This window comes from Sciurus carolinensis, chromosome 5 (genome assembly GCF_902686445.1).
Source record: "Sciurus carolinensis chromosome 5, mSciCar1.2, whole genome shotgun sequence".
In the NCBI taxonomy this organism is placed as follows: domain Eukaryota; kingdom Metazoa; phylum Chordata; class Mammalia; order Rodentia; family Sciuridae; genus Sciurus; species Sciurus carolinensis.
Window position 1 is genome coordinate 144,331,573 of NC_062217.1, and position 20,903 is coordinate 144,352,475.

At 44.3% G+C, this 20,903-nt stretch overlaps 1 protein-coding gene across 2 annotated transcripts in view; it reads right to left on the bottom strand.

Annotated features, from left to right (window-relative positions):
• Nucleotides 1-5,453: 5,453 nt before the first annotated feature.
• Nucleotides 5,454-20,903, bottom strand: part of Pdlim1 (PDZ and LIM domain 1) — a 45,022-nt gene continuing 29,572 nt past the window's right edge. For both annotated transcript variants that reach the window (XM_047553441.1, XM_047553442.1), the window contains exons 5-7: nt 13,469-13,620; nt 6,446-6,563; nt 5,454-5,997 (exon numbers count right to left, since the gene is read on the bottom strand). In XM_047553441.1, coding sequence (XP_047409397.1) covers nt 5,811-5,997; nt 6,446-6,563; nt 13,469-13,620 — 457 coding nt within the window. In that variant the 3' untranslated portion in view covers nt 5,454-5,810. The remainder of the gene's footprint in view (nt 5,998-6,445; nt 6,564-13,468; nt 13,621-20,903) is intronic.

The window sequence follows — 20,903 nt, forward strand, 5'->3', positions numbered from 1 at the left end:
ATCCAAAGAGAAAACACACTTGAAAGGTACCTAGACAACTAATCCAGTGAAAGTTCCTTTAACTGGTCTGATGGCATAGGCACAAATCTAGAGATAAACAATCAAATCTCTACCTGGCAATACAAATATCGTCTTGCAAGGTGGTAAATGCCTCTTGTGTAGCTGCTTCTCTTATGATCCATAGACATGAGATGATGTCATTCCAATAACTTTTTTTTGCCTCATAATGGATTTTTTTAATTTTTTAATTTTATTTGTTCTAATCAGTTGTGAAATATTGACATATAACTAACACACAATTATTTTTGTGATAATACCCTCAAAAAAATACTTGGGAATAAATCTAACCAAGGAGACAAAGGACCTCTACAATGAAAAATCTAGAATACTAAAGACAGAAATAATTGAGGAAGACCTCAGAAGTCTTCCATGTTCTTAATATTGCCAAAATGGCCTTATTACCAAAAGCAATCTACTGGTTCAGGGTGATCCCCATTCTGTTTGAAGGCAGATGGGGGCAGCACACTCTTCAAAGCAATACCAGGACCCTGAGTCCCTCTCCACAAGCATCTCCAACCCCTCTCCCTCTGTGGTGTCTGCTCTAAGCATGCTAGCCTTCCTCCCATGCCTGGGGCACACCAGCCTCAGAGCCTTTGCACTCACTGCTACCTCTGCCTGGAATGTTCTTTCCCCACCACGGCTCCCATGCTTCACTCAGGTCTCTGCTCAGGTGTACTCCCAGAGTGACTTCCTAATTCCAACTAAAAAGAGTGGCTCTGGATGAGGGCACACTCTTGGGGCCTCCACCTTCAACCTGGGAAAACTCAGAAGAGGTCAGAGAGTTGGAGGAAACAACACCCCACAAGAACAGAATCCAATGCAGGTAAAAGTTAGATGATGTTTAGAGATGTCTTCAACAGAGAATAAAAGGGAAGAAAATCTTTTTTAAAAAGCCTTTTTTTTAAGGCACACTCATACATTGCTGGTGGAGTTGCAAATTGGTAGAGTTGCAAATTGGTGCAGCCACTCTGGAAAGTAGTATGGAGATTCCTCAGAAAGCCTGGAATGGAACCACCATTTGACCCAGTTATCCCACTCCTTGGCCTATACCCAAAGGACTTAAAATCAGCATACTACAGTGATACAGCCACATCATTGTTCATAGGAGCTCAATTCACAATAGGTAGATTGTAGAACCAACCTAGATGTCCTTCAATTGATGAATGGATAAAGAAACTGTGGTATATATACACAATGGAATATTACTCAACCATAAATAAAATTATGGCATTTGCTGGTAAATGGATGAAGTTGGAAAATGAAATAGGTCAAGCCCAAAAAACCAAAGGCCAAATGTTTTCTCTGATAAGTGGATGACAATATATAACAAGGGGGAGTGGCAGAGGGGGAAGAGAAGAATGAAGGAAGTTTGGATGGTGTAGAGGAAATGGGGTGGGACAGGATGTGGGATGGAAAGATAGTAGAATGAAACAGACAGTATTACCCTATGTATATATATGATTACATGAATGGTGTGAATCTATATCGTGTACAACTGTAGAAATGAAAAGTTGTACCCCATTTGTGTACAATGAATCAAAATGGTCTGTAAAAATAAAAAAAATTTTAATAAAAAATTTTATAAAAGCCTTTTTTTCTTTGGTTCCCGAAACTTTAGTCATGTTGTTTTATAAGCAAAGAAAGGTCTCATCTGAGGAGGGTCTCACCCTTTACTCTGGCAAACAGACACCCAGAGACCCAGCAGTGAGGGAAGCAGGAAGTGACCTGGAGTGTTCAAATCCTACAACTCAGAGCAGCTGGTTGAGAAGACTCAGGTGCACCGTGAGGGAAATGCCATGGATTAGACGGATCAGGGTCAAGAAGAGGCCCTGGGGTTTTGGCTGGGAGGAACTGACAAGTCCTGGTGGTGAGGGTGTCAGGATCAGCAAAAGCCTGAAGGGCAGTTAGAAATACGCTGGCTGTGTAGGACCAAAGGAAAAATACGGTACCCAAAAGGGAAGCAGATGTCCTTAAGGTGGGTTAAGATTGTACTGTACAGAGTAGCCACTGTGATGGGCTGACAGATCTGGCTCCAAAAGAATGTTCTAGGCCAGACTCTAAGGGAAATGACTAAACAGACTCCATTTTGCTCTGAGACTCCATGTTATGTAGGAAATAAGTTTCTCCCATGGGAACACCCTGCCTCTGTGCCCATCATCAGTTACTAAGTGATATGTTTAACTATACAAAATGACAGTTCTTATGTAATAAAAAATTGCTCTCTTTTGATCCCTATTGCTCCTAAACAATGTACCATGTAAACAGTAATTGTGTGGATGTTAGTGACCATTCTTTAGTTTGTACCTCGGTGACCCACTTCCCCCTCTGTTGATGATCTCATGATGTTAGTTTGTAATTTAAGATCATAGCAACAGACACTTATGATTGATGTGATTTTTGGTATAAGAACCCCTACAACCCTATGGTAGGGGCTGTTCTCCCAATAGTCATTTTCTGGGGCATTGTGTGAGACAGTCAGCAGCAATGAAGCAGTCACCTCTGGATGCATCCACCAAAACACTGACTCTCGTTTGTGAGGCAACAAACTGGGTGCTGAGGGGACAGAGCTGGAAAAGACAGAGGATCGGCCCTCATGAAGGCTGCATTCCCTGACGGACACAAGACTTTAGTGTCTTGCATGATGCATGCCTACAGGGAGGTGTCCCCTGAGTGTGGGCGCAGAGGAGAGTGGCATCCAAGAAATGTTGGGCAATCAGAAAAGCTGGTCTGGAGGAGGGAGGCGGCCTAATTTTGACAGGTGACAAAACCTCACTAAAGGTTGTAACAAATTCAAGCAGAAGAAGAGTCAGAAAGGACAGTCTGATTAACATCTGCATGACTCTGGGCTGAGGGTTTTCTACTTTAGGAAATTATCTGAAAACTTCGTCATTAAGGAAGGTCGCAGGTCAACAGGTCAGATTGAAGAAGCTTCCGTCTGTTCCTTCCATTCAGGGTTCATTTTAGTGTCCACCTGAATGAAGAGAATCAGATAAAGAGAATCAGATAACCACTGTAAGCATGAAACAGAACAGACAAAACCCTACATGGCTCTTGGCAGGAAGTAGTTTCATAAAAGAAAGACTGGAGGAAAAAAGAGGGACTCTTAGCCACGTAACACAGAATGCACTTAGGGATGGTATTACTGACATTCTCTTTCATTCCACCAAGAAATGATCAGCTGCAGAGACTGTTTACTTGTAACAGTGGTCACGTGAAGCTCTTGGAATATGGCTGAGCAAAATAAATGTCAGACATTCGAATGACACATTATCTCAGGAAAAAGACTGAAGAAAGTTCTAAGAACCTATTACCCATTCACCCGCTTCCGATCATTAGTCACAGCTGTTAATGCATTTACAAATGAATCAAACTTGCCCTTTTCAGTTCTTCTTTCGTATTGATTTCTCAGAATTGCCCAGTTTAAGCCACCTTGCCTTTATGAGCTCAGAAATAGACATGGTTCAAGAACTCGTTAATGGCAAAAGATGGAGAGTGAGAACGTGAGCTTCAACATCAAGTGATTTTTCACCTGAAAAGTTCCAGCTCTGGATTTTGTGGCAGTAGAGCCGCTCACGTGCGTCCTTGACTCACAGATCTGTGGTATGAGAGCCTAAGTGTTGCTGTCCAAAGTCATTATTAGGGTTAGGTTGGGGAGCCATCTGTGGTTAGCAGAATCAGGCTTGGCTGAGCCATGGAACACAGAGGGCTGACTCCCAGGAACTGGCAGTCATGAGAGACCGTTTCAGACCGCCAGGGAGCAAGTGGCCCTGTACAGGGGTGGCTCACCGTCTGATATGCTAATTCCCTAATCAAATGGCTTCCCTAACTCCACCCCATCCTGTTCCTTGAAGAAGCCCCTTCCCAGTCTTGTTCCCCTCCTACCTGTACAACTATAAATCAAGGAAACGTGGGCTTCTCCATCTTGTTGGAGGCCAGATCTGGTAAGGCCTGATCCATCACATCCCCTCCCGTGTGAAGAGTTTGGGCTCTTGTGTTTATTGATAAGTTTCTTAGTAATTAATTGATTGCCAGCACCAACAGAAACTCTTCCCCTCATCCATGTGGGACGTGGAAACTCCCCACAATTAGGGTAATCTAATTAGTTCCTGGTATAGTTTGGATCTGCCATGTCCCCCAAAGGCCCATGTGGTAAAGATCTGGTCCCCTACCCGAGGTGTCAATAGGTGGTGGAAGAGGTGGGGCCTAGCGGGAGGTCTTACATCCAAGAGAGCACACACTTAAAGGGGATAGTGGGGTTGGGGACACCTCCTCTTTCTCTTGCTTCCTGCCCTGAGATGAACAGTTGGGCAACACACTCCCCACCGTGATGTGCTGCCATGCCACAGGTCCAAAACCAACAGGACCAACTGATCATGGAAGAAACCTCTAAAACTGTGAACAAATATAAACCTTCCTTTTGTGAGTTTACTAGCTCAGGTGTTTAAGAGTCCCTTGGCCAATGTCAGTGGCATATGCCTGTCATGCCAGAGGCTGTGGAGGATAAGACAGGAGGATTTCAAGTTCAAAGCCAGACTCAGCAAAAAGCAAGACGCTAAGCAACTCAGAGAGACCCTGTCTCTAAATAAAATACAAAATAGGGCTGGGGATGGGGCTCAGTGGCCGAGTGCCCGAGTTCAATCCCTGGTACAACAGTCCCTTCATCAGTAAAGGTTTTCAACCATAACCCTTTATTAATAAAAGGGCATGAAGTACAAATTCTGCTTAAGAGCCAACAGTGTTGCTCTTTGGGAGGAAGGCAGGTTGGCTGGCATGCCCGGCCCACTCCTCTCAGCAAACACTTCATCTCAGCTTCAGGAGGGACGAGGGCACCACTGCGCCAACGACTTCATCAGGGATCAGTCACCAGGAGATAATCCATGGTGACCTCGGATCTTGACTCAAGACCTCTTAACAGCCAGGGTTCCCAGTGTCTCTCTTGTGATGATGACGCACTGGCCATTTCCCTGAGCTCCCGCTGCTGCCACTGCCCATGTCCCTGAGGTGGCTTCCCTTCACAAAGGACAGTGGTTATGACGGCAGTGACCAGACTGGAGATGGATTTATTGAGGAATATTTTAAGGACAACTGGTAAAGCTCCCCATCCATTATTTGGGACTCATTCATTTCCTCAGATAAGCCCCCAGAATAGCCAGACATAAAGAAAACATCGTTTCATTAAAGCAGAACTAAGTATCTTATATTACCATCCAAAAAAGGTAAGTTGAAGCAAACTTCAAAGAAATGCAAGAACATGGCTTCAGATGCCAGTTTTCTCATACCCAAGGGAAAGACTGCAAATCTCAGAGAAGTAGGAAACCCAAGACAAGAAGGGAGACCTCAGGATCTCATCAGGCAGTGAACCAGACACAAGGCCAAACGATAAGAGACAAAACCCTATTTTACAATCTATAAATTTATTGAGTAAAAACAAAATCAATGTCAGATGTGTTAAATTTGGTTTGGTTCAAACTTGACTGATGTCCATCTGCAGCAGAGAAGAGGCCAGGTGAGGAAGATGCACAGTGGTGCCGGCTAGGGGACAATGACCAAACAATCTTCACTGGGGTAAGAGCAGGCATCACACAGCCAGGCCGAGTCAGTTAGCCAAGGGGGACTCAGCGCTGAAGGAGCAGGGGTAAAACCAAGGTCGAGTAAGCGCAGAACCCTGAGCAGAAGAGGGGCCAGAACGTTCAGAGGGCAAGGCGCGCCGAGGCTGGCTGGAGGGCGGCTGCCGGCACTCATCTGCTGCGTCACTTGGGGAACACGGTGACCACGTCGTAGCCCTCGGGTGGTGTGACCCGCTCCCGGGCATGCTTTTCACAATAGATTTGATCCTCTACAAAGAAATGGCCCTTCTGCTTCAGGTTGGTGCCACAGTCGGTGCACACGTAACACTCAGGGTGGCGGTGACGGTCCCGCAGCTTCACAAACACCCCGCTGCAGAGGGAGGGAGGAAAGAGGACTCATTAGTCACAAGCGGCTACGGGTGACACCAGGGCTCCCCACTGTCCTTCCTCAGCTGGGACCTGGGGCTTCTCCACAAAGGCCCATCAGAGGGCAGACCAGGGGCTCCCAACTGGCCTCCAAAAACGAATGTAAGAAGGCTGCTTATTCCCGAGGCTCCAGACGCTACTCTGAAGTCCTTTCCACTTCAACAGACAGCAGCCCTGCTTCTCTGGTTTTACACATTCAGAACCCAAGGGCTTCACGGCACAAGAAAACCTGGGCCACCGGGATCTGGAACACACACCTACATGGCCTTACTCCCAGGTAGGCTTTGTCTTCTTTACACCCAGAACAGATGTTGTACATCCAGGACTTTCTGCCTTTTCATGGTTCACCCAACCTGCCAGACCTCCGCGGACCGTGGGAAGCAGATACTCACACAATGCCAGTGCCACATTTGTCACACATGGGCAACTTCTGAGCATTTCCAATTGATGCAGCCACTTTGGTGACCGGAGCTTTAACACTTCGGAATCCTGAGGGTTTGTTGGGATCCCCTGAAATGATGAAAGCACTTACGTTGGCTGGGAAGTGCAGAACGGCCTGAGTGCCACTTAGCTCTTCCAGAGTCACTTCTAGATATGTTCAAGTAAGCTCATAGGCCCGGGAGTCAGATGCGACTCTGATGTGTGGTCCTGGCAAAGTTACTTCAATTCTCGGGTCTCCTATTTTCCTTTTCTATAAAATAGGTGATTTTCTCCTTCACTGTCATTCAAGATTTTTTAAATACATGAAGCCCTTCCACAGTGGCAAGCACGTGGGCAGCCCTCACAACACAAATTACATTACAAATTAAATACATGCAAACACGGATATGGGGCCTTAGGAACACCTTATGTGAACATAATAAGTAGATAAAAGCAATATCTGATAACCAAAATGCAGTGTATTTAGATGTGGAAAGAGGGTTTATGTAGTAGCTCAGTGGTAGAATGCTTGCCTAGCATTGTACAAAAGTCCTTGGTCTGATTTCCAGCATTGCAAGCAACAAAAACAAAAACCCTTCTCCTAGATGCAGAAAGAAATACCACCCCCTCCACACACACACACACACACATCATTCAGTACAGCATGCTAAGGCAGTCAGAAGAAAATATCTACTGTATCTTCTGCAGTCCGCTTGGTGCATATGAAATCAGCACCCAGTTGCTAGATGCTTAACTCCTCACAGTTCAGTTCATCATGCCTCAGGAAACACAGCCCTCTATTATGGTAGCTATGCAGAATGGTAAGCTGTTACTATTACTACCGTTGTTATATATTCAGCTGGCTGGGCTTCACATCTCTTTTTTTACCACAATGTGTTCTAGCATTACTATTATGTTCATCAGCTATTTCCACATGGCTTTCTCCCTAGACTGCAAACAACTTGAGCACCAGAACCTTGTTTTGTACATTTTTTAGCTCCCCACAGAGCCTAGCATGGGGCTTAGCAAATAATAGACTATCCACAAATAAAAGAGAGATGAATTATGAAATGTCATGACAAATGCAGAATGATCCCCACCCTCTCTTGGCCCAACATGCTTTGGCTAAAGAAGCTAGAGATGTCTCCACATCAGTGGTGGTTCTGAACAGGCACCTGTGAGCATCCCAGGCACGAGGAGAGATTCCAGAAAATTCACAGATGAACCTTATGCCAGTCCAGCTCAATTAGCATCCGCAGGTGCAGAAACCCCATCTCCAGGTGCAGAAAATGCTGTTATACATCCCTCCTGAAACCTGCACGTTTAGACAAAAGCAGCTATTCTCAAACTTTATTGTACATCAGATTCACCTGGTATGTTTGCTGAACCACAGACTGTTGGGTCCCTATTCCCAGAATTTCTGATTCTGTAGACCCAGAATGGGGCCTGAGAATTTGCATTTTCAATAATGTCCTATATGCTGCTTCTGGTTCAAGAACCCCTTGACCAAAAACCACTGGACAAGGGCAGAGAGATGGCTGGCGGAAGGAGGAAGCAGAGGATCTTCCCATAACCACAGCCGTGCTAGGCAGTCCTGGGGCTGACAGATGAGGATGCTGCCTCTTCTCTCTTATCCACTCCGAAAACGTGTCCCCATAGGCTGACCAGTGCTTTTGAACCAAAAATTGAGACAAGTTCAAAGAAAGGGTGTTTAGAATGCCTCGAGCTGTTGTGACCAACTGTATATTTTGCCCACAGTTATCTCTTCCCCTCTTTCCCATGCTTCCCTCTGGTCAGTGGTTCTCTGCTGGGGGTGATTTTTGTCTCCTAGGAAACAGTTTTAGTTCTCACCCACAGGAGAGGGAAGGTTACTAGCACCCTGGGTCAGTCCATGTGGAGGACAGAGCGGCACAACAACTTGCACAGCCCTGCAGCGCCATCTGCTGGTTCCAGAATTTTTTTCCTCTACTTATACAGACAACACTGAAATTCTAAGAAATTCTTACTTCTCAACTATTTTGCTACTGATCTCCATGCAACCACAAACATTTCCAAATTTCTCTTCTTCCAGTGAATGCTTCAGTTCAAATATTTATGGAAACAAACTGAAAATGATCTAAATAAAACATTTGTTTTTTCTCTCCACTTCACTGCAAGTCTTCCATGGCTTCACACTGCCTTCAGAATCAAACTCATGATCCTTAACTTAGCACTTGTGGTCCTCTGTAAGACTCCAAACATCTGAGAATCCTCCTGGAAGCCGGGGCATCAGTTAAAATGACCTGCATATTTGCTGAGCATGTGGCCAGCTTATTCCTCTAAGGAGGCTCTGACCCATGACATCTCCACAGGTTAAGTCTCCGTTTCATGGACCAATAAATAAAAGGTGGCATAGACCTACAATGGAATAGTACTTGGCCTGAAAAAGGAAGAAAATTCTGATACATGCTACAACGTGGATGAACTTTGAGGATATTATGCCAAGGGAAATAGGCTAGTCACAACAAGCCAAACTCTGTGATTCCACTCATGAAGGGTAACTGGAACTGTCAGATTCAGAGACAGCAGAGTGGAGGAGGCCAGGGGGCTGGGGAAGCAGGGAATGGGGAGTTACTATCTAATGAGCACAAAGTTTCAGTTCTGCAAGGTGAAGAGTTCTCGGACGAATGGTGGTGACAGTGACAGCAGCATGACAGGAATGCACACGAAGCCACTGAACGCTCAGAAGGGATCATGATGGTAAAATTCATGTTATATGTATTCCATCAAAATTAAAAACAATAAAGGCTCCTTTTGCCTGCAAATGTAGGGATTTATCCCAAGCGAGATGAAGTGTGAGGAACCCAAGGCCCTATCCTCCTGATGCAGAAGATGAATTTCACCCAGAATGAGCCAAGCTGCATGGAGTCTTCCAAGGTTCATCACTAAACCTCCTTCAGGCACCTTGCTGACTGTGCCTGGGGCACTTTAAAAGACCCACTTTCCGTATAATAAAATTATGGCATTTGCAGGCAAATGGATGAAATTGGAGAATATCATGCTAAGTGAGATAAGCCAATCTCAAAAATCCAAAGGAAGAATGATCTCGCTGATAAGCGGATGATGACACATAATGGGGGGTGGGAGGGGGGCAAGAATGGAGGAAGGAGGGACTGTATAGAGGGAAAAGAGTGGTGGGAGGGGTGGGGGGAAGGAAAAAATAACAGAATGAATCAATCAGCATTACCCTATGTAAATGTATGATTACACAAATGGTATGTCTCTACTTCATGTACAGAAAAACAAGATGTGTCCCATTTGTTTACAATAAAAAAAGTAAAAAAAAAAAAAAAAACTCAAAGAAGTCTATTTAAAAAAAAAAAAATTCACTTGGATCCCTATATGCTCTGACCACAGTCATTCCTTCAGTTGTAAGAAGCCCTTTAATCAAAGACTACTTACGTCGTCCCCCACAAAATACCTGTGTTCTTTCCTAGACAACAGTTACAGTTCTTTAACCACAGGTTCATTTTGCCTGAAATCATGTGATGTATATTATTTTTGGTCAAATGTCTCAGCACACGTTTGTGAGAGTCAGCCAGGGTGTGTGCTTCAGTAATATGCTCCTTTATATTGATGAGTACTGTTGTATTGTATGGATACACCACAATTTGTTCATTCATTTCACTCTTTTTTGAAGGCTTTATGGCTGTATTTGTCAAAGTTGTAGAGTTAATATTTGTGACACTCAATATATGTACATCTGATCTCACCAAACAATAAAGTGAGTCTGGGCGAGGGAATGGACAGAAGCAGAGAAGATGTGAAAATGGCATGTAATCAGCAGATGTTGAATCTGTGTGGCAAGTATATTATACTATTCCCTTTATTATATATGTATACATTTAAATTTCTTATAATAAAAATTTTTTCATAAAAATTAAAAAAAATAAAAAAGACCCACTTTCCCCTCAGGCCTCGAGGTCCTTGTTATTAGTCTTTACTGGAAGAAGAAACGAGGGCTTAGAGAGACTAGCAACTTGCTGGAGGTCTCACAACAGCTCGGGCAGATCCTGATGCTAATGCTTTCTGCCCACAGCGCTGCTCTCTGAACCAGAGACCTTTCCAAATGACAGTAACCCTCATCAAGTGCTTGAACCAGTACCAGTCACTGCCCTAAGCTTTCTCTGCAAATGAAAACAGGCATTTGCATTCCCTCCCCTAGAGCCTTCTGCGTGTGACAGATGTTTGGACTGCAATTTATCCTGTTGCATTCAGTGAAAATCTAACACAAGTACACATTCAGAGACAGGATAATCTACAAGATCTGTTATTTCCCTCTTCCTTTTTAGCAAGATCTTGATTTTCTTTGGGACAAGAAAACATCTTGCCTAAGGGATACAAATGTAATTTCCAGACTCTTGTGCAACTAGGTGTGGCCATGTGACTAGATTCTAATGTAAATGTAATAATCGTGGGACTTGTGGGAAAGAGAAAGTTGTTTCAACTGAAAGGGGATTCCCCAACCACCTCTGTCCCCTTCCTTCCTCCCTGGTGCCTGGAAGTGAACATGATGGATGGAACACCCACTGCCAACTAGGACCACGAGGTAACCAGGAGCATGGAAGCCATAGATTTTGTTGATGGAGCGCAGGATGGAAGGAGTCCAGACCCTCATGAGCATGGAGCTGATAACTTCCTACTCAGGACCTTCTCTGTGAGCCCAGGTGAGCTCTATAACTGCCCAGGTGAGCTCTGGTCATGTCCTAGTTTGGGATGGAATGACTGACTTCACACCTCTTAGTTTATATCCACTTAGAATAAAATAAACAGTGTTTCTCACATTTTAACAAACTTGTCATCCTCAAGGGCTGGAGCCCAAGTCCAAGTCCTTCCTCCATCAGGCCTGAAGCTGGAACTAATATGAAGTCTGGCTCATTTCTTCCCAGCTGCTCAGGTACTCCAAGCAAAGGAGAAGATTGCTGGGAGAACAATATCTTTTAGCATAAAAGAAGCTTTTTTCTAATTTCCTATGGGTATAAATTACCACTCTCTAAAGAATTCACCAAAGGGGAGGAGGCCCAGGCATTGGGTGTGTTCAGCAGGGAAGTTTCAGCTCAGGAGGGCCTCCCCAGAGGAAGCTGAAATTCCAGCAGAGGGAGTCCAAGGGGGCGGTGCCCTTCCCCAGGGCACTCAGCTCTGACCCTCCCTAGATGCCCTGTGCAAACAAGTCAGCCCTTTGCAGCTTGGCAGAGTCAGGGTCCCCTACAAGAATCCCCAGGCATCCCTCCCAGGAGCACCAACTCTGTTCACATGTGAACAGTTTGGGACAAGGACAAGAGAGCAAAAGACAGGATGCCAGTAAGGTGACTGAGCCTCGGAGAATGAGACAGAGTATGTGGAGGATCAGGCATCATAAAGACTGGGTGTTACCGTTTGGATCTGAGGTGTCCCCCAAAAGCTCATGTGTGAGACAAGGCAGGAAAAGTTCAGCGGTGAAATGACTGGGTTATGAGAGTCTTAACCTCATCAGTGCATTAATGCTCTGACAGGGATTAACTGGGTGGTAACTGAAAGCAGGCAGGGCGTGGCTGGAGGAGGCAGGCCACTGCGGGGATGCCCTTGGGCTGCATATTTCGTCTTCGGTGAGAAGTCTGTGCTTCCTGGTGCCACGGCCCGAGCCACTTTCTTCCACCAAACTCTTCCCCCATGACGTTCCGCCTCACCCTGGACACAGAGCAATGAAGTCAGCCATCTATGGACGGAGACCCCTGAAACTATCAGGCAGAAATAAGCTTTTCCTCCTCTAAAATTGTTCTCGTCAGGTCTTTTGATCACAGCAGCAAAAAAGCTGACTAAAACACCAGGAAAGGCCAATAGTGAGATGCTCCCTGAGAGCGGAGGAGACTGGGGCTGCCAATGTACAGGCCACCTGAATAGGAAGGAGACAAAGATCCTTTGCTGGGCATAGTGGGGCATGCCTGTAATCATAGCTATTTGGGAGGCTAAGGCAGGAAGATTCCAAGTTCAAGTCCAGCCTGGGCAACCTGTCAAGATCCTGTCTCAAAATTTTTTAGAAAGGCTGGGATGTATGCAGCTCACTTGCCTGCCCTGTGCCAGGCCCTGGGTATGTGTGCCCCAGCACCACAGCAGGGGGAAAATGCATCCCTTCCTTAACACATCCACTTGTCACCAATTTCTCACAATGTGCTGGGGTTATTAAATGAAGATGCTGTTTCTGCTACCTGCTCAAACATCACCATAATGAATACACAGAATGAGATGGCTACAATGAGAACTGTCTCCTGAAACCTGCAGAACCACCCCAGGTGGTCCTGAGTACTCCAGGCACCCCAGGTGGTCCTGGGCTCACCATGGACAAGCTAAAGCTGATCTGGCAACCTCCTAATGATGTTTCAAACATCATAGTAATTACGCAGCACCTGTCTGTGCTGGTCATGGTGAGAGGTGTTTTGCACAGCTTATGAGACTTGAGCGTAGAACGGTTCAGAGAGGTCATAAGGTGAGAACGTGGCCACCCCAGGAACTCTCAGGCCTTCGAGAAGTCATCCACACTAGATCAAAAATGAACCCATGGAAAGATAGTAGGATGAGACAGACATTCTTACCTTATATACATGTATGAAAAAAATTAAATTAAAAAAAAAAAAAACATGGCCACAAAGGGAAAGTGGGTCCTTCTCTCCAGCCCCTTTCTCTCCCTCTTAATGAGCTTTTAGCATTTTAAAAGTCAGCTGGGGATGCTGTTCAGTGGTAGAGGACTTGCCCAGTACACATGAGGTCCTGGGCACTGCAAAAAAAAAAAAAATATCCATGCCTAGCAATGTGGCCCACGTGGGAGTACGTGTCTCAAATTCCAGCTACCACATTCGTACCTCCCAAGCACACTGTGCTCTTTCTACCTACTCCAGCTGCACTCACCTGTGCTTCAGCAAGCACCAACCCTCACACGAGACCTTGAACAAGGGCCTCTGACCACAGGTAGGGTTGATTACCTTTTTCCTCTGACTCTAGGATTTCCTGCAAAACCAGGAACGATGTGGACTGCTTCGGGGGCTCGTTTAACTCCTGTTTCTCCTGAAGCATCTTGTACACTTCAGATTCTTTGTTGATGACAAGGCCGCCTGAAGGCTGAGGATGGTCTAAGCTGTAAAGAATGTTTGGAAATTTATTAGGACACATCAAGAAATGAGCAAAAATTTCACCAGGCACTCCCCTCCAAACAGACACCCCTGATTCAATGGATGGATAGAAAAAAAATCATCTACCCATTTCCCAACCCAGCCGTAGACCTTCTGCCAATACCATGGGGTGTCCTTGTAGTCAAAGCTGCCTACAGCTTCAATGTAGCAAGAGACTATTTTTCCTAACAGTTTTAGTAATTCAATTACATTGCGGCTTAATCCGATGGAAGGGGAATGCTTTACTTCTTTTTAAATTACATAAACATTATGTCAAGAGAAAACTTGGCAGAGGGAATATGTTGACCACAACCTGACCACTAACCTCTCAGCTGAGTCCCCTGGGTATGGGCCACATACATTACTTTAAAAACAGAAATCACTGTTCTTCCCTCCTGCTGATCTCACAGTGCTTTCCCTGTCTCCACCAGCTCTGGGCTCACCAATCACATGGTGGTAACAGTACCTGTCCTGCCTAGTTCACAGGGGTGGGGGCAACAATGAAATGAGCAAGGGCTTTGCAAACTGTGAAGGGTTTGGACCCAGGGACTAGGCAAGCCAGGTCTTGCCTCCTGGCCTTCCTCCTGTCACTCTGGGTGCCCCAGAACAGGATGAGACAAGCACTGCTGCAAAGGCCTTTTTCCCCACCCCAGGGCTCCATCTTCCAGTGGGAGGAGACCTGTGCTGCCTGGAATCAGGAAGGTGAACAGGAGGAAGACTCCAGTGAGTTGACCTACAGAATCCATCACAAATCTGACCATCCTCACAGCCCAGCTCCCCTGAATGTCCAAACCACACCAGGGCTTGACCCACCAGCTGCCTAACTTGTCCCTCTGTTGCCATTCTCAGCGGCAGGACTGGCTTGTTTTCAACCAGAGGTCAAAGGACATTTTAAACCTATGAATCAGACTCTGTCATGACGTGGCTCAATGTAATCTCATCTGACTTTAAACCAATTATTTCTTTTAACGACAAAATGCAAGTTCAATCAGATTCAACTCTTTTAGAGTAAATGTTCACTACAAAAAAGGAGAATGGTCCTAAAAGATGCAACCCAGGGCTGGGAGATAGCTCAGTTTGTAGAGTGCTTGCCTTGCAAGCACAAGGCCCTGGGTTCGATCCCCAGCACCGCAAAAAAAAAAAAAAAAAAAAAAAGATGCAACCCAGCTTCCCTTTCCAAACACAGCTCCTAGCCCAGCCTCTAGCAGAGCAGCCCGGGGCAGTGCCTGGACCGGACAGTCAGTCTCCCCGGCTTTGCAGCACTGCTCTCTCTGCCTGGAACGTCTCCCCAGACATCAGCGGAGCCCCGGGGATTCATTCAGGTGCACTCCTCAGAGAGGGCTTCCTGACCTGACTTACAACCATCCACCCACCCATCACTGTCACCCCCAGTTGCTTCTCACAGTGCATTTTATCTGCCTCTTTATTCTGGTAGGGTCTGTCTACCCTAGAGGGTAAGGGGGACTTGGCCTGTTTTATTGCCCAGTGCACTGCCAGGCTTCGCTGGGTGCCTGCCCCAGGGCCAGGTAAGTGACGGACACTGCCACAGGACCCAGTGCCTGTTCCCCCGCTTCTGCAGGTTCACAGGGGCTCTCCAGGACAGTGGCCCCCAGCTCCTGCCCCATTTCACCCGCTTCCTCTCACTTAGGCTGCTTCTTCGGAAGCTGACAGAGGGACATGTACCCAGTAGAGCAAAGAGCAAAGAAATATCAGATGGATCAGTGGTGGTATAAGTTGACGCAAATGGATAGGTTTGTACATAAATCAGTTGTAGCTCCTAAGAAAGCTGCAAGCTCTCCAGCCCGCTAGGCTGCCTCCCAGCTTTAGGAATGTAGGCAGGTGCCAATAATTATACAAATTATGTTTATTCACTCACTTCCCACCCACCCATTGTGTAATTAGTTCACACTCCATTTTAAAAAGAAAATCAAGGTGTATGTTTCCCATGTAATTTTCCCCCCAGTTACTTCTCCTTCTCTCTCCCTTTCTCCCTCGCCCTCTCTCCATCTCTTCTTTGACACAATCTGTGGGGCAGCCTGGGGAGCCTCCTGGGGCACTTTATTTAAGTCCTCAGTCCTGCCAGATGGGCGCCACAATCCCAGCTACTCAGGAGGGAAGCCAAGGGAGGCGAACCACAAGTTTGAGGTTTGCCTCAGCAGCTTAGTGAGACCCTGTCACAAACTTTTAAAAGGCTGGGGACGTGGTCAAGTGCTCCTGGGTTCCAAACCCAGTACTGAAGAAAGAAGAGTCCCGGTCCCAGCTGAAAACTGAGTCAATCACAGCCCTGCAGCCGCGGGTGCTTCCCTTTGACTGCAGTCATGTTCTGGCAACAGAGAACCAGGCCCCCAAAGAGTGACGCAAGCTTTGCTGAGGCCAGGGAAGGTCAACATTTAAGCAGAAACACTGGTCCTCTGGTCACTCCTGAAGGGAAAGCAGCCAACCAGCTCTCCTGCCCACAGCAGCCGGCCCCTGCCTTTGTCTCTCCTTCACCTGCAGGAAGTGTGGGAGCCTCCCAGGGCAGGCCTGTGGGCCACCCTGACCACTTGCTTTAACCAAGCATCCCTCTCCCTCAGGCTCACCTATTCAGCCCCGTTCTCCGAGTTAAATACCTGACTTTTTAGCTTGGAACTTGCCCTATGGCCAGAGGACTACATTATTTTTGATGAATCTTTTTTTTTTTTTATTACTCTTAGAACTATTTTAAAATCAAGAGCAGACCATGGAATGTTCTTGGGAAGAATTTTTCCTCTTCTTTGGTGTATGTTATGTCTGGAAGCCACCAAGGGAACGCTAAAAATGAAGAAACCCAAACCACAAGGCCATCACATATTCTTCCAGCAAACAACCTTATAAAAATAGTTCTCTAATTTTTTTAAAAAATTACTAGTTTTCCTCATTGGTTTATCATTTCCTCCATTTTAATAGTCAAAAATTATAATGTAAGTAAATATATTTAAATATAATTTAAATTATACCCTCCTTCCCCAGATAAGACACAGGAGCATTTTCTTCTCAGGGATTTTTTTGGTCCCTGAAAAGAAAGCCACATTTACAGCCAAGGTATGACAACCAAAGTTTTCACTGTCTTATGGTGTCCACAGTAGTGGTGGCTACCCACGTCCATGTGTCTGTCCACAACATCCATAAGCCCCATGCTTCCTGTGTGTCATGGGTCCAGGGACAGAGGAGGGCAGTCACTGATGGTGTTTTCAAACAACCTGGTAGGCATTCCCTGTAGGGTCTATCAGACAAGCAATGCTGACACCCACGACCATCTGCATAACAGTTCCTGGACCCTGGGAGGATTCACGGCCTCAGCACCACGGAGTACACAGAAAGTCCTGCCTGAAGAGCACCCAGCTCCAGCAGCTGTTAAATAAGGGGCTTGTACAGGAGAGGTCAGTGCTCCAGGTACATCCTGAGGCATGGAGTTGTCAGGGGAGGTGGCCACAGAAGGCTGAGTCATCTTCACAGTTTCCAGAAGCCAAGACGACAACAACAACAACAAAAAGAACAAATTTACTATTTACACTGCTGGACCGTTTACAAAGCACTTTCAATGTCCATTACCTTACCTGAAACATTGATATGCCTAATTCACAAATAATAGCCTAACACCCAAACTCAAACATTAGGTATTAACATGATCGCACAATGTTTTAAAAATGCATAAGAAATGCAACCAGCCTCAGCAATTAAGCAAGGCCCTTAGCAAGACCCTGTCTCAAAATAAAATATAAAAAGGGCTGGGGATATGGCTCAGGAGTTGAGTGCCCCTAGGTTTAATCCCTGGTACCAAAAGGAAAAGAAAGAAATGGAACCCAAAAGTCCCATTTGTATACATAAAAATGGCAAAGGAAAAAAATTCTTTCTTTGATGCTACAGTTTGGATATACCTGAAGTGTGTACCCCAAGAGTTCATGTGTCACAAGCTTGGCCCTCAATGTGACTATGTTAGAAGGTAGCAGACTTTTAAGAGGTCAAACTTAGTAGAAGGCTACTGGGAGCACTGCCCTCAGATCAACAAAGTCTTGTGGAATTCCAGTTAGGTGAGCTGTGAAAAAAGAATGAACCTGTACCTTCTCCATCTCTGGCTACCTGTCTTGCCAGAGGATCTCTCCCTCCTGCACACATTCTCATCATTATGATGTTATCCACCATAAGGTCCTCACCAGAGCCAAGTCAATCCCAGCACCATGCCCTTGAACCTCCAAAGTTGAGGCATGAACTTTTTTTCTTATAAAATCTCTAGCCTCAGACATTTTGTTATAGCAACGGAAAACAGAATAATACATATAGTTTTGGAAAATATAATCCATGTGACTGAGTCTCAAAGAAAAATGTTTTCAGGTCAACGCTGGTGGGACAGTTTTCTAATACTACTCTTTATAGCTTTGATAATAAAATATAGGAGTAAGTATACATTATATAAAGTTTCCTAGTCCTCGCTTCTCTGAGTCACATTTGGAGTTTCCAAAATGTTCAGTATTTTCTAAACTACTATTTCAGACTCTGAACTCAGGGCCTGTCTCCCCAGTGATAGTGTGGCCGGGCCAGGCTGCCCAGCCTGATGAGGTGATCTTCAAGAAGAAACTCCCTTTGAGCTCACGTCCCAGAGGAGGATTTTGGAGGCTGAGTTAGTGACCTTAGATGACTTGCAGGCCTGCTTAAGCAAAAGAGCAGCTGGAGTCAGATGAAAGTCAAAAGGTCAAGGACCAAAAAAGAAGGCCCACTGCTCGGGACATGGATCAGCACAGCAACCCTGAAATGAAAGTCAACTCCCTCAGAATAATGAAGTTACCTGAGTGGGGACCAAAAGGGCTTTCTGTTATAAGTTGAGCCGTCACTGGTGGCACCAACTTAATAATCTGTATATAAATCCTAACTGAAACAAGAAAGCTACCAACAATATATGAAACTCACTTCAAATATTGAAATATGAACAGGTAAAAAAGGTAGACTAAATATATCATGTCAACATTAATCAAGAGAAAGCAGCAGTCGCTATGTTACTATCAGATGAAGGGTACATATGAACAAATAAATTCAACAGATTCAGAAAAGGACATTACCCAGTCACAAACAGGCCAACCTACGAAGAAGCAAACATACCTTAAAACAACAGAACTTCAAAATATGTAAAGGTGGATAGAACTAAAAGAGAACTAGACCAACTCAGAATTATAGCTCCAGAATTTAATACTGCTCTCAATGACTGACAGAACTAGTCAGAAATTCAGCAAGGATTCAGAAAAACTCAACACCATCAGCCAAGAGGATCTAATGGGCATCTGAAATACCCAACAAGAGCAGAATGAAGTCTTTTCAAGTGTCCATGAACACACACCAGGACCACACCCTGGGTCATAAAACAAACCTCAACAAATGTTAGACAACTGAAATTACACCAAGTGTGTTCTCTGACCACAATGGACTCAAACCAGAAACCAGTAACAGAGAAAACAGGAAAATCTCTAAACACTTGAAAATTAAATGGACTTCTAAATAATACGTGGGTCAAAAAAGAGGTCTGAAGGAAATCATAAATACATCAGACTGAATGGAAATGCAAAATAACACAGTACACCTGCAGAGCCCAGCTGAGGGAGAGTGGAGAAGGAAACTGAGGGCACTGAAAACATACACTAAAGGGGGAAGTCATCTAAGCTCCAATAATAAATAATCTAAACTCCAGGACCAAGAAAAAGAAGAGCAGAACTCCAACGCCATCAGAGCACACAGAAAAAAGGAAGTAAAGGCAAGCACATAAAGCAATGAGACCAAAAAGAGAAAAATGACAGAGGGAAATGTATCCTTCGGAAAGGTCAATAAAACTGGCAAAGTGCTAGCAAAACCAACAACAGCAACAACAACAAATAGAGGGTCAAATGGCATAAGTTACCAATATTGGGAATGAAACAGGAGCATCACAACAAACCCTGCAGACCCAAAAGGACAGTAAGAAGTACCACGAACAGGCCACACACAATTCTGGCAATTTAGAAGTGAACCAGTTTCTTGAAAACTATAAATTACCACAACTCACTCAATATAAAAACAATGATTTGAATAACCCTATAACCATCAAGGAATTAAGGAAAATTACTCTGAAAGAGTAATTTTTAAATTCACCAAAAAGAAATGGTCTGACAAGAGAATTCTACCGAACAAATTAATTCTACCAAAAGAATTAATACCAATTCTACACCAACTCTTCTTCTATTTCCCAACTTATTTTATGAAGTATTATACTGATAAAAATCCAGATGACAACTGTATTTAAAAAACATAAACTACAGACAAGTATCCCCCATAAATACTTGTAAACTTCAACAATATATAAGAAGAATTACATTCCATGACCAATTGGAGTTTATTTCAGGAATATAAGTCTAGCTTAAAATCAGTCTGTGCAATTCACCATATTACGACAAAAAAAAATACATTATAGAAAAACTACTTGATAAGATTTAACATCTATTTATGATAAAAAAAAAACCCTCTCAGCAAAACAGAAGAAACTTCCATAATTTGGTAAAAACATGTACAAATGCTATATACAGTATCATACTTAATGATGAAAAGTTGAATGTTTTCCCCTGAGAGTGAGAACAGACACTCTTATTCAGCATAATGCTGTAAGTCGTAGTCAATGGATAAGGAAACAAAAGGCTCAGATATCAGAGAGAAGACATAAAACTGTATCTATTCACATATGACATGATTGTCAAGATAGAAAAACTCTCAGAACCAATAAATTCAGCAAGAATACATCAAAATAAACATAGGACACAAGATAAACATAAAAGACAATGCATGTCTTTATACTGGCAATGAACACATGGACACTGAAATTAAAAATACAATACCATTTATAACTGCTCAAAAAGTAGATTTACCCTCTTATACATAGTTGTAAACATAGTAAAACATGTATGAGACTTGCATTTGAAAAATATCAAAATGCTGATGAAAGAATTTAGGATCTAAATAAATAAAATAGTACCATGTTCATAAATTGGAAGACAAAACAGAGATGTCAAATCTCCCCAAATTGATATATAAGATTACTACAATTTGTCTTAAAATCCCACAAGATTTTGAAAGATTAAAGAAGATTATTCTAAAATTTATGAGCAGGGTGTGGTGGTACATACAGGTAAACCCAGTTACTTGGGAGGCTGAGGCAGGAAGATCACAAGTTCAAGGCCAGCGTGGACAACTTAACAAGACCCTGTCTCAAAATTAA